At 42.9% G+C, this 14,720-nt stretch overlaps 2 protein-coding genes across 7 annotated transcripts in view; one reads left to right on the top strand and one right to left on the bottom strand.

Annotated features, from left to right (window-relative positions):
• The window catches only part of LOC308128129 (NACHT, LRR and PYD domains-containing protein 12-like), a 417,457-nt gene that overhangs the window by 220,708 nt on the left and 182,029 nt on the right, over positions 1 to 14,720 (top strand). The window lies entirely within an intron of this gene.
• LOC308128131 (protein NLRC3-like) overlaps positions 1 to 14,720 on the bottom strand; it is a 229,169-nt gene that overhangs the window by 63,079 nt on the left and 151,370 nt on the right. For 4 of the 6 annotated variants that reach the window (XM_080493783.1, XM_080493786.1, XM_080493781.1 and 1 more), the window contains exons 2-9: positions 12,170 to 12,243; positions 10,825 to 10,944; positions 9,585 to 9,704; positions 8,085 to 8,186; positions 7,930 to 8,008; positions 7,410 to 7,617; positions 5,266 to 7,051; positions 5,012 to 5,185 (exon numbers count right to left, since the gene is read on the bottom strand). In XM_080493783.1, the coding sequence (XP_080349909.1) occupies positions 5,012 to 5,185; positions 5,266 to 7,051; positions 7,410 to 7,617; positions 7,930 to 8,008; positions 8,085 to 8,186; positions 9,585 to 9,704; positions 10,825 to 10,944; positions 12,170 to 12,213 (2,633 nt within the window). In that variant the 5' untranslated portion in view covers positions 12,214 to 12,243. The remainder of the gene's footprint in view (positions 1 to 5,011; positions 5,186 to 5,265; positions 7,052 to 7,409; positions 7,618 to 7,929; positions 8,009 to 8,084; positions 8,187 to 9,584; positions 9,705 to 10,824; positions 10,945 to 12,169; positions 12,244 to 14,720) is intronic. The other 2 variants (XM_080493782.1, XM_080493785.1) reach the window with 2 other exon arrangements.

Below are 14,720 nucleotides of genomic sequence, written 5' to 3'. Positions count from 1 at the left end.
TTTGATCAATAGATGATCTTTGTTATTGTTTTCTTTGTTTAACATTTCTTCCTAATTCTGCATTTCTTACAGCTTTATTCACATTGTTGTCTAGATATTCTGATTCCCAGTCACTTGTAATAAATAGCTCTTTTCCACCAGCTCCTATTCAGCCTTACTCCACTTGACCCTACTGGCCTTGCCTCTACTCCACTCAGCCTCAGTTGTTTTCCATTACAATAGAACGACCACGGCGTGGGCGGAGTCATCGGAGCTTTCCCCGTCATGCACAAGTAATCACCCCGATGTGATGCTTCACTGTCCGGTGTTTCGGTTTCACTGGTGCCCCTGTTAACTGGTGACTTCTGCCACAAGCTGTTAGTAGCTACTGATGTTAAAATAAGAAAAACAAACCATACGATACTTTAAATTCTAATGGAAATGTGGTTAAACAGCGTTCACCAGGACAGCCAGGAGCAACACTGATCAGGTCCAATCAGCAGTTTTTACTTTGGACATGTCAAAGTATTTATTTGATATCCACAGTCCAATTGTTGATTCCTGTCCTCAATGACTCGCCCAATACTGAGTTCCTCTAACACAATAAATGTTTCCTCCTACTGCCACTCTCCCTGGCCCGGTTCACAAACTGTGTCTGCACACCTGGCATCGATTAGGTGGAGGCTTTAGAACCTCCACCTTGCCCTAGCTCCACCTAGTGGGCAAACATACATTCTAAACCCAAATGGCCAGTCAATAATAGGGCACACACAAACAGAAACAAACAAACCCATATGAAACCTTAAATGGCTCCTATAGTAGGAACTAGAGGAAAAGTGCATTAAGTTTATTTTGGTAACTCCATTAAGTCCTCAGTCCAAACCCGTCTGTATTACCGTCTGTTGTCCTTATTGTTTTGTAAACAGTTGATGTTGTTGGGAACACTGGTTGTACATCAGGCAATTTGACTGTTGATGATGATGAGTAACAGTGATATGACCACTTTTTTCAGTAATGAGTAATCTAACGTGTTACTATTTCCAAACCAGTAATCAGATTAAAGTTACTTCTTATATTAAGTCCATGCGCGTTACTATTGCAGTGTTACTATTGTAGTGTTACTATTTTAGCATTACTATTGTAGTTTTACTATTGTAGTGTTACTATTGCAGCGTTACTATTGTATCATTACTATTGTAGCATTACTTTTGTTGCATTATTATTGTAGTGTTACTATTGTGGTGTTACTATTGTAGCATTACTATTGTAGCATTACTATTGTAGCATTACTATTTTAGCGTTACTATTGTAGCTTTACTATTGTAGCTTTACTATTGTAGCGTTACTATTGTGGCTTAACTATTGTAGCTTTACTATTGTAGCATTACTATTGCAGCGTTACTATTGTAGCATTACTATTGTAGCATTACTTTTGTTGCATTATTATTGTAGTGTTACTATTGTGGCGTTACTATTGTAGCATTACTATTGTAGTGTTATATTGCAGCGTTACTATTGTAGCATTACTATTGTAGCATTACTTTTGTTGCATTATTATTGTAGTGTTACTATTGTGGTGTTACTATTGTAACATTACTATTGTAGCATTACTATTGTAGCATTACTATTTTAGCGTTACTATTGTAGCTTTACTATTGTAGCTTTACTATTGTAGCGTTACTATTGTGGCGTAACTATTGTAGCTTTACTATTGTAGCATTACTATTGTAGCGTTACTATTGTAGTGTTACTATTGCAGCGTTACTATTGTAGCATTACTATTGTAGCATTACTTTTGTTGCATTATTATTGTAGTGTTACTATTGTGGCGTTACTATTGTAGTATTACTATTGTAGTGTTACTATTGCAGCGTTACTATTGTAGCATTACTATTGTAGCATTACTTTTGTTGCATTATTATTGTAGTGTTACTATTGTAGCCTAATTATTGTAGCGTTACTATTGTGGCATTACTATTGTGGCGTTACTATTGTAGCATTACTTTTGTTGCATTATTATTGTAGTGTTACTATTGTAGCCTAATTATTGTAGCGTTACTATTGTGGCCTTACTATTGCAGCATTACTATTGCAGCATTACTATTTTAGCGTTACTATTGTAGCTTTACTATTGTAGCGTTACTATTGTAGCCTTACTATTGCAGCATTACTATTGCAGCATTACTATTTTAGCGTTACTATTGTAGCTTTACTATTGTAGCGTTACTATTGTAGCGTTACTATTGTAGCCTTACTATTGTAACATTACTACTGTGGTGTTACTATTGTAGCATTATTATTGTAGCATGATTATTTTAGCGTTACTATTGTAACTTTACTATTGTAGCGTTACTATTGTAGCGTTACTATTGTAGCCTTACTATTGTAACATTACCACTGTGGTGTTACTATTGTAGCATTTCTATTGTAGCATTACTATTTTAGCCTTACCATTGTAGCGTTTTTTATTGTAGCATTACTATTTTAGCATTACTATTGTAGCGATACTATTGTAGCGATACTATTGTAGCATTACTATTTTAGCGTTACTATTGTAGCTTTACTATTGTAGCGTTACTATTGTAGCGTTACTATTGTAGCATTACTATTGTAGCCTTACTATTGTAGCGTTACTATTGTAGCGTCACTATTGTAGCATTACTATTGTGGCATTACTATTGTACCGTCACTATTGTAGCATCACTATTGTAGCATTACTATTGTAGCGTTACTATTGTAGCATCACTATTGTAGCATTACTATTGTAGCATTACTATTGTAGCATTACTATTGTAGCATTACTATTGTAGCATTACTATTGTAGCGTTACTATTGTAGCGTCACTATTGTAGCGTCACTATTGTAGCGTTACTATTGCAGCATTACTATTGTCGCATTACAATTGTAGCATTACTATTGTAGCATTACTATTGTGGCGTTACTATTGTAGCGATACTATTGTAGCGATACTATTGTAGCATTACTATTTTAGCGTTACTATTGTAGCTTTACTATTGTAGCGTTACTATTGTAGCGTTACTATTGTAGCATTACTATTGTAGCCTTACTATTGTAGCGTTACTATTGTAGCGTCACTATTGTAGCATTACTATTGTGGCATTACTATTGTACCGTCACTATTGTAGCATCACTATTGTAGCATTACTATTGTAGCGTTACTATTGTAGCATCACTATTGTAGCATTACTATTGTAGCATTACTATTGTAGCATTACTATTGTAGCATTACTATTGTGGCATTACTATTGTAGCATTACTATTGTAGCATTACTATTGTAGCATTACTATTGTAGCATTACTATTGTAGCGTCACTATTGTAGCGTCACTATTGTAGCGTTACTATTGCAGCATTACTATTGTAGCGTTACTATTGCAGCATTACTATTGTAGCGTTACTATTGTCGCATTACAATTGTAGCATTACTATTGTGGCATTACTATTGTAGCATTACTATTTTAGCATTACTATTGTAGCATTACTATTGTGGCGTCCAGCAGGATGAGATTCTTCTCTACAAAGACACTTTATTATTAAACAGAAGCGGCTGCTCGTTCTCTCCTCCAAACTAACAGACACACACAGAGCATGCAGTCCGACCTGACCCGCCCCCTTCTCCACTCTCAGCCAATCACAGACAAACTCACTCTCACTAATTCAGGTGACACAAAAGAATTGGAACCAAGAAATGTCAACACTAAACCATATCATTGCTACAAGAACTGCAGAGATGTTGAACTCTTTTTGTATTTTTTTTTCAATCAATCAATCGATCGATCGATCGATCGATCGATCGATCAATCAATCAATCAATCAATCAATCAATCAATCAATCAATCAATCAATCAATCAATCAATCAATCAATCAATCAATCAATCAATCAATCAATCAATCAATCAATCAATCAATCAATCAATCAGATACTTTATTTGCCCCAGAGGGGGGTAATTAAAAGGTCGGATAGAGCAGATAGAGCAGACAGTGCAAATATATAAATAGATCACTAGTTTAATGAAGGTTAAAGGTTAAATATCTAACAGCAGGAGGCCAGGCAGTGATCAGAACTGAGTTTGTGGCAAAAAGGAGTAACTAGTAATCAGTACTTGGATTACTTTTTCAAACTAACTGTGGCAACACTGATTAGTATTGATCAAAGAGTCATGACTCATGAACAAAACATGGAATCTGATGAGCATCAGAAAACCTCGGGGCACCACCTGTTTAACAGGAAATGATGCCAATTTATATCAGTCTCATCAAGATATACTGTACAAAACTATTCATTTAGAATTTGAATTCATAGTTTAATAATAACAATTAACACAATTAATCATAAAGGATGAAGAATTTCAGAGTTCCTGACATAGAAGAGGTCGACATTTCATTCACCTTTCTACACATTAATAAGACAGCAAGTAGTGACAGTAGGATTCCTAAGATTATATTCATTTAAAATGAAAAGAAGAAAACTACACAGATTCTGTGTGAGGGTCAGAAAGTAAAGACAGTGGTTCATGAAGCTTCATCTGGCCATCACTAGAATAAACTATTCTATTCTATTTTGTCCCGTCGCTGTGCTTCATAAGAAGTACTGCTCACTGTGAGGCTCTTGCCTCTGCTCTCTCATCCTCCTCTCTTTCCTTGGTGGATCCTCAGCCTCCTAAGTGATGATATTTTCATCCAGCCACAGGAGCACACCTGAAGTGAGTGTCCTGCTGCTGCTGGGCTTGTCTCATGTGTGGTGTTCTTGCTCGTAGTCGTGTCGGTGTCAGAGTCTGAGGCAGAACTCTGTGACATGGAGCATCACAAACACAGTGAGTGGAGGAAGTAAAGCTGCTGCTCTCCACCTGAACTTACACTGGAAACTTTACTTTGTAGTTTTACTTCCTGATTAATAGAGGAGAAAATATCAAGAGGCTGCAGTGTTCTACTGAGATGTTTTACTGATGTTCTAGAGATGTGAGCAGGAGAACAGAGAGTGGTGGATATTAATGATCAATAATGTCAGAACCTGAGAGCTTCCAGTTTACAGTGAGGACTCTCCAGTCCAGCCGAGAGCCGCTTCACTCCTGAATCCTGCAGGTCGTTGTTACTCAGGTCCAGATGTGTCAGACTGGAGGACTGAGAGCTGAGGACTGAGGACAGAGCTCCACAGCTTCTCCATGACAGACCACAGCTTCTCAACCTGAAGAAGAAACAACAATGAAAACCAGTTCAATGTTTGTCATGGACTCAGTTCTACATATTTGTTCATGAACCACGTACACAGCTTTGTTGGAGGCTTTGACCACTGGCAGCAGCTTCAGAAGAGCCTCCTCTGAAGCAGAGTATTTCTTCAGGTCAAACTCCTTCAGATCTTCTTCTGATGACAGTAAGATGAAGACCAGAGCTGACCACTGAGCAGGAGACAGTCTATCAGTGGAGAGACGTCCTGATCTCAGGGACTGTTGGATCTCCTCCACCAGAGAACCATCGTTCAGTTCATTCAGACAGTGGAACAGATTGATGCTTCTCTCTGCAGACAGATTCTCACTCAGCTTCTTCTTGATGTACTGGACTGTTTCCTGATTGGTCTGTGAGCTACTTCCTGTCTGTGTCAGCAGACCTCGGAGGAGACTCTGATTGGTCTCCAGTGAAAGACCCAGGAGGAAGCGGAGGAACAAGTCCAGGTGTCCATTTGGACTCTTCAAGGCCTCGTCCACTGCTCTCTGATGGAGATGGTGGAGATTGTTCTTCATCAGGACTGTTTGTTGTTGTTCATCCAGGAGGTTGATTCCAAAGAGGATGAAGGTCTGATGGACATGAAGAGCAGCCAGAAACTCCTGAAGGCTCAGATGGATGAAGCAGAAGACCTTGTCCTGGTACAGGCCTTGCTCCTCTTTAAAGACCTGTGTGAACATTCCAGAGTACAGTGAGGCTGCTCTGAGATCCAGGCCAGACTCTGTCAGGTCGGAGTCATAGAAGATCAGATTTCCTTTCTGCAGCTCATCAAAAGCCAGTTTTCCCAGAGACTCCACCATCTCCCTGCTCTCTGGACTCCAGTGTGGATCTGTGGCAGCTCCTCCATCATACTTGACCTTCTTGACTTTGGCCTGGACCACCAGGTGGTGGATGTACATCTGAGTCATGGTCTTGGGCAGCTCTCCTCCCTCTCTGCTCTTCAACACCTCCTCCAGAACTGTAGCAGTGATCCAGCAGAAGACTGGGATGTGGCACATGATGTGGAGGCTTCGTGAGGTCTTGATGTGGGAGATGATCCTGCTGGCCTGCTGCTCCTCTCTGAACCTCCTCCTGAAGTACTCCTCCTTCTGTGGGTCAGTGAACCCTCGGACCTCCGTCACCATGTCGACACAGTCAGGAGGGATGTGATTGGCTGCTGCAGGTCGTGTGGTGATCCAGAGGCGAGCAGAGGGAAGCAGGTTCCCCCTGATGAGGTTTGTCAGCAGCACATCCACTGAGGTGGACTCTGTAACATCAGTCAGGATCTCAGGGTGCTGGAAGTCCAGAGGGAGTCGACACTCATCCAGACCGTCAAAGATGAAGACCACCTGGAGGTCTTCAAAGCTGCAGAGTCCTGCTTCTTTGGTTGGAGTGAAGAAGTGATGAACAAGTCCCACCAAGCTGAACTTCTTCTCCTTCAGCACATTCAGCTCTCTGAAGGTGAATGGAAATGTGAAGTGGACGTCCTGGTTGCTTTGGTCTTCAGCCCAGTCCAGAGTGAACTTCTGTGTCAGGACTGTTTTCCCAATGCCAGCCACTCCCTTTGTCAGCACTGTTCTGATTGGTGGAGATCTTCCAGGTGAGGCTTTAAAGAGGTCTCCTGGTCTGATGCTGCTTTCTGCTCTGGCTGCTCTCCTGGATGCTGTTTCAATCTGTCTGACCTCATGTTCCTCATTGACCTCTGCAGTCCCTCCCTCTGTGATGTGGAGCTCTGTGTAGATCTGCTTCAGGAGGGTGGACTCTCCTGCTTTAGAGAGCCCCTCAAACACAACCTGGAACCTCTTCTTCAGGGCACATTTCACCTTCTGTTGGCAGACTCCAGCAGAAGCTCCTGAAAAGAAGAAACCAAGAATGAGTTGAGTGTGTTTGACATTGAATGTGAAGATGACAGTGTGTTAGTGGAGATGTTTCTCCTCCATCAGCTCCATCCAGCTCCTCAGTGGAGACCAAACAGCCTCTGATCTGATGCAGATGTTTGCATCACATGAGCAGCAGAGTTCAGGAACTCTCTTTGTGTCTCCTCTTCTCTGCTGCTTGTTTTGGACTTTCTGCCTGTTTCACACTTTCTGTGTCGGACCTGGAAATGACCTGTGTTCTCTGGATGGACTCTGTTTCTGACTGCTTTCTGCTCCAGCTGAGAACATATCAGCTTCATCTCCATCCTGTGAAATGAGATCAAATCCTCTTACTGCTCCACAGACGCTCAGCCAGCTCCTCCTGCTTCATCCTCCTCAGGAAGTCCAGGGTGATCCTCAGAAATGACTCTCTGCTGCTCCTCTGCTCTTCATCCTCATCCTCCCTCTCACTCTCTGAGCATGCTGGGTAATCTGGACTCAGGAGCTTCTTCATCTGCTTCAGCTCCTTCTTCATGAAAGTCACCATGTGGTCCTCCAGCAGCTGGAACAGAGAAACATCTGGAGTTGACTTTGAGCTGAAACTGAAGCCAGATTGAGATGTGAGTGTAAATCCAGTGCAGAGAGCAGGATGGACAACATGTGAAGCCAAATCACACTTCATGTGGGATCTCCAGGAGAAGCAGCTTCAAGCATCAGTGAAGCCTGGAAGCTGGATGAAGGTTGGACTGTTTCACTTTGGACCTGAATGGATCTAATAAGCTGAGTGTCTGTTTCATGTTTCAGCTGGAAGTCACAGCAGCTTCTTCTGTCTCATGATGTGACAGTAAAGTGTTGAATGGAGACGTGTTCTCACCATAAAGGTGGAGTCCAGATGTCTTTGATGCTGAGGGGCGGAGCCACCAGGGAGAAGCTGGGAGCTCTGCTGGCTCACGCTGCAGAAACATGTTGACTTTGTTAAAGCTGCTGTGTGGTGTGATGAGGAATCCTGAGACAAACACTGATTCTCACCCCTCATCACCACTTCCTGCTCCACATTTAAAGTTTAAGGGTTCCCTCATAGAGTGGTCACTCTTCATGGACACACAGCTGGATGGAAACCCAGAGTCAGAGCTAAAAACAAACACAACATCAGGAACAGACTGACTGGAACAATGGAAGATACATGGAAGAACTGAGACTTTGATTCACTAAGTCAGACTTTGTGAAAATACTGTGAGGATATTTAATAGTTATAAACTGTAGTTCCACATTTAAAGTTACTCTACCAGAAAAACAATCTTCAAAATCTACTTCCCATAAAACATCTCCCTTCTGCAGAGAGAATAAACCAAAACACCAAAACAAGACCATCAACACTCATTTGGACTCATTTCCAACCTGCAGTTTCCCAAATCGATCCACCAAAGTTGATGTTTACAAACAAAACATCAAACTGTGTTGATGTTTCCTAACTGACATCATCTTGGGAAATCTGCCACAAGGGTTTCTGGGATATCAAAGATGGCGTCGCAGAAGCTGAAGCAAAATGATCAACAATGGACCGATTCAGCCCAAAATAAAAGACTGGACTTTCTCAGAGAAAGAGGATTAGAACCTCCAGAATATTCTTAAATGTTGTGAAACTGATCATTAATCAGCAAGAGGTCAACACACTGGTATGTTCCTTTAAATTTAAATGCTGGAATTATGTGTTTGTGTGAGTGACATGACGAATTCCATTCAGAAAGGGAGTAATGTATCAGAGATCAACATCAACAACTGAAACTGGATCCTACATGTTTCATGTTTCCCAAATGGATTCTGGTCGAATAACTTTAAAGTTAAAAATCATTCAGTTCAAATCTTTTCCATCCCCCCCATCCCCCTCTCCTCTGGTATTCCCCAGGGCTCTGTACTTGGTCCCACCTTCATCATTGTCCATCTCCTCCACTTGCCCATATTTCTCATAAATACATCATGAAGTTTATTTGCTATGCAGACGACACTCAGCTCTACGTCTCCACCAAACCACCTTCACCCTCCCACCCACCTCCATCAGTGACTATCTACAGGACATCAAGTCCTGGTTCTTCTTCAAATTGATCAAACTCAGCAGTGATAAAGAAGTTCTCCTCATATGATTCAGGTCCATTAAAGCTCCTAGTTTGTCCACCATCATGGACAGCTCCTCTGGTTCCCCTCCAGTCAGGGTGAGGAGTCTGGGTGTCTTCCTCGACAGCACTCTGTTATTTAAAACCCACATCAATAGAATGACTGAGTCAGCATATTTCCACCCTGGTAACATCAAGAACTGTTGCTCCTCCCTCTCACCCTTTAGCATCTCCACACTGCTCCACACCCTGGTCACCTCCACCTGTTTCCTTCTCTCTGCTCTCCCTCTCAAATCCTCCACAAACTCCATCTGGACTAAAACTCAGTTCCCTAAAATACTGGAAGTGAATCTTAGAGTGAGCACAACTTCTCTCACTCTGGTTTTGAGGAAATAAAAGAAAAGAAAGAGTTTCTTACTTTGTGTCTGAAGGTCCAGGTTCAGTACTGAAGTCTACTGGAAGATCTTTGGACCAGTCACTCTTCATAGACAACCTGCTGGATACTGAAGACCCTGCTGTGTGTCTGAGCTTCTCACCTCTACACACACACACACACACACACACACACACACACACACACACACACACACACACACACACACACACACACACACACACACACACACACACACACACACACACACACACACACACACACACACAGTCAAAATGTTGTATTAGATCAACAGATCACACTTGGTTCTTATCATTTCATTTCCTGTTTTCAACAAAAGAACATTAATGTTATTTTCTTCTGGAAAAGTTTTCAGGAATTGATCAGTAAAAATATGTTTGATGAAAGAACTTCAATAACCTTCATGTCATTTCCAATTTGCCTTTTGTTTCAAAGTTCCTGGAAAAGTAGTAGCATCTGATCTGGACTCTGACTTTTCCCACAATAATCATTATGAACAGTTCCAGTCTGGTTTCCCTCAATGAAGCTCAGAAACAGAAACTCTCATCAGAATCACCATCAACCACCTGACTGCAGCTGACTCTGGACTTTTACCCTCCTCCTCCTCTTCCTCCTCTTCATCCTGCTCTCCCTCCTCCTCCTCCTTGAATCTGAGTACATCCTGTGTCTCCAACTCCATTTAACCCTCCTCTACAGACTGACGTCCATCAGACTGTCCATCACATCACTGGATTGGTTCCATTTGATTCAATTCAATTCATAGAGAACCACAATAATCTCAAGGTACTTCTACAGAGAACAAACTCAACTGTTCCACCACAGCAAGTCAAAGCAACAGTAGAAAGAAAAAACATTTTAACAGGAAGAAAAGTGGAGAACCAGACTCAGTGGAGGAGACTTTCTGTTCTTCAGGTTGAAGGTTCAAATATAGAAAGTGATGAAGTGAGAGGACAGGGACAGAGGGAAACAAGCAACATACAGATTTGTCTTTAGTTGCATTGACATCATTCAGTTCAAATCTTTTACATCCCCCCCATCCCCCTCTCCTCTGGTGTTCCTCAGGGCTCTGAAACCAGCAGATTCATCATCAAAATAGGACTTTTGAAAGAGTGTAGGATCAGACTTTGCTGGTCAGTTTGCAGTTTGGACTCTTGTACTAAAATACTGGAAGTGAATCTTAGAGTGAGCACAACTTCTCTCACTCTGGTTTTGAGGAAATAAAAGAAAAGAAAGAGTTTCTTACTTTGTGTCTGAAGGTCCAGGTTCAGTACTGAAGTGTGGTGGACGACGTTTGGACCGGTCACTCTTCATAGACAAGCTGCTGGATACTGAAGACCCTGCTGTGTGTCTGAGCTTCTCACCTCTACACACACACACACACACACACACACACACACACACACACACACACACACACACACACACACACACACACACACACACACACACACACACACACACACACACACACACACACACACAGTCAGAATGTTGTATTAGATCAACAGATCACACTTGGTTCTTATCATTTCATTTCCTGTTTTCAACAAAAGAACTTTAATGTTATTTTCTTCTGGAAAAGTTTTCAGGAATTGATCAGTAAAAATATGTTTGATGAAAGAACTTCAATAACCTTCATGTCATTTCCAATCTGCCTTTTGTTTCAAAGTTCCTGGAAAAGTAGGAGCATCTGATCTTGACTCTGACTTTTCCCACAATAATCTGTATTCTGAATTTCACCTCTTACAGATTAAACTAGGATTAGAAAGGCCCACAAAGCAACATCAAGTGAGCGGCTCTGCGGTGAAGCCTGGAAGAGCATTAAAATAGAGGAAACCCAGCGAGCGCCTGCTGACGTCATGAGTTCACAACTTCAGCCAGTCATTGCCTGCAAAGGCTTTTCAACAAGTGTGAGAGATGAAGGATTGATTCTCTCTTATTTCATTGGTTCAGTGACTTTTGAGCCTCTGACATGAAGGGATTGTGTTCAAATCCTTTAGTTCCTCACATTGTTATGGGATGTTTTAGTTGAAGCCTCTGAATTAAAGCTGAAGTCTGGAGGGTTTCATTTCTATTTCCTGTGGTAATATACAGAACAAAATGAGACAAGCTTTGTCTCTGGACAAATCTTTGTGGACCAAACTGTAAGTTAGTGATGTGGGACGTTTGGACTTCAGTGTCATGTGGAGACGTCCACTTCCTTTAAACTCCCTGTTGGAAAGGTGACACTGCTCTGACCTTGGATCAGCTTAAGAGGAGTTAGAAACTCTGACCTGAAAGACAACACATGATCTTCTAGTCTTTGTCCTTTCCACTGCTTGTCCTTGTGTCTTTCATGATCACATTGGGACTGATCATGGGGACGGTGGAATGTCTCTGCACCTCATGTCCTTTACTACAGCTCTTTTTCTGCTGCCTGTTGAAATCACTTCCGCTCACTTTGGATGACTTGAAATCACTGAGCCTTGAGACGAGTCAATACAGCAGAGCCACTTTTACTACATTTCATCTTTCTATGGAGTTTACATTTAGTGTCCATTCTTCTGTTTGCTGTTTGACTGAATGCAGGAGGGGGGGACGTCTCTTACCTGTCCACACACTCTGGTGGGTCTTCTTCATCCACGTCCCACATGTTGAGTCAGACAGAGAGAAACACACCAACCTGCTCAACACACACACACACACACACACACACACACACACACACACACACACACACACACACACACACACACACACACACACACACACACACACACACACACAGAGGAAATCGTGTGTGTGTTTCAGCAGGAAACATAAACACAGTAAAGAAAACATTCAGTTTGACTAATGACATTTCTAAACAACACTGAACAAATGTAAACCTGAAAGAAAAGAACGATGCAGATCAAAGCAGTTGGACTAGAAAGGAACAATCATCAAAGAAAACATCACAAAGCAAAAGGATCAGACTGAACATCGTCCAGGATATTCTGACACTACATCCATTATATGGAGTCACCATGTTGCTCCACCTGCATCCTGACACCATGTTGCTCCACCTGCATCCTGAAACCATGTTGCAAAACCTGCATCCTGACACCATGTAGCTCCACCTGCATCCTGAAACCATGTTGCTGCACCTGCATCCTGAAACCATGTTGCTCCACCAACATCCTGACACAATTTAGCTCCACCTGCATCCTGACACCATGTAGCTCCACCTGCATCCTGACTCCATGTTGCTCCACCTGCATCCTGAAACCATGTTTCTGCACCTGCATCCTGAAACCATGTTGCTCCACCTGCATCCTGACACCATGTTGCTCCACCTCCATCCTGAAACCATGTTGCTCCACCTGCATTCTGACACCATGTTGCTCCACCTACTAACATCCTGACACCATGTTGTTCCACCTGAATTCCTGAAACCATGTTGCTCCACCAGCATCCTGACACCATGTTGTTCCACCTGAATTCCTGAAACCATGTTGCTCCACCAGCAACCTGACACCATGTTGCTCCATCTCCATCCTGACACCATGTTGCTCCACCTGCATCCTGACACCATGTTGCTCCACCTCCATCCTGAAACCATGTTCCTCAACCTGCATCCTGACACCATGTAGCTCCACCTGCATCCTGAAACCATGTTGCTGCACCTGCATCCTGACACCATGTTGCTCCACCAACATCCTGACACAATTTAGCTCCGCCTGCATCATGACACCATGTAGCTCCACCAGCAACCTGACACCATGTTGCTCCATCTCCATCCTGACACCATGTTGCTCCACCTGCATCCTGACACCATGTTGCTCCACCTCCATCCTGAAACCATGTTCCTCAACCTGCATCCTGACACCATGTAGCTCCACCTGCATCCTGAAACCATGTTGCTGCACCTGCATCCTGACACCATGTTGCTCCACCAACATCCTGACACAATTTAGCTCCGCCTGCATCCTGACACCATGTAGCTCCACCAGCAACCTGACACCATGTTGCTCCATCTCCATCCTGACACCATGTTGCTCCACCTGCATCCTGAAACCATGTTGCTCCACCTCCATCCTGACACCATGTTGATCCACCTGCATCCTGACACCATGTGGATCCACCTAAATCCTGACACCATGTTGCTCCACCTACATCTTGACACTATGTTGCTCCACCTGCATCCTGACACCATGTGAAACCACCTAAATCCTGACACCATGGTGCTCCACCTAAATCCTGACACCATGTAGCTTCACCCACATCCTGATACCATGTTACTCCACCTACATCCTGACACCATGGTGTTCCACCTAAATCCTGAAACCATGTTGCTCCACCTGCATCCTGAAACCTTGTTGCTCCACCTCCATCCTGACACCATGTTTCTCCACCTGCATCCTGACACCATGTTTCTCCACCTACATCTTGACACCATGTTGCTCCACCGACCAACATCATGACACCATGTTGCTCCACCTACCAACATCTTGACACCCTGTTGCTCCACCTACATCCTGACACCATGTTGCTTCACCTACCAACATATTGAAACCCTGTTGCTCCACTTATACTCTGACACCATGTTGCTCCACCTACATCCTGACACCATGTTGCTCCACCTACCAACAACTTGACATCATGTTGTACAACCTACATCCTTTCATCATGTTGCTCCACCTACCTCCTGATGTCATGTTCCTCCAGCTACATCCTGACACCATGTTGCTCCACCTACGTCCTCACACCGTGTTGCTCCACCTACATCTTGACACCATGTTGCTCCACCGACCAACATCATGACACCATGTTGTTCCACCTACCAACTGCCTGACACCATGTTTCTCCACCTCCATCCTGACATGTTGCTCCACCTACCAACATACTGACACCATCTTGCTCCACCTACATCCTGTCACCATATTACTCCACCTACATCCTGACATCATTTTCTCCACCTACCAACATTTTTACACCAAATTGCTCCACCTACCAACATTTTGACATCATATTGCTTCACCTACCAAGATCCTGACACCATCTTACTCCACCTACCAACATCCTGACACCATGTTGCTCCACCTGCATCCTGACACCATGCTGCTCCACCTACAAAAATCCTGAGAACCATGTTGTTCCACCTGCCAACATCGTGACACC

Source organism: Lipophrys pholis, assembly GCF_963383615.2.
Source record: "Lipophrys pholis genome assembly, contig: SCAFFOLD_25, whole genome shotgun sequence".
NCBI lineage: Eukaryota > Metazoa > Chordata > Actinopteri > Blenniiformes > Blenniidae > Lipophrys > Lipophrys pholis.
This window is presented reverse-complemented; position numbering and strand designations above follow the sequence as displayed.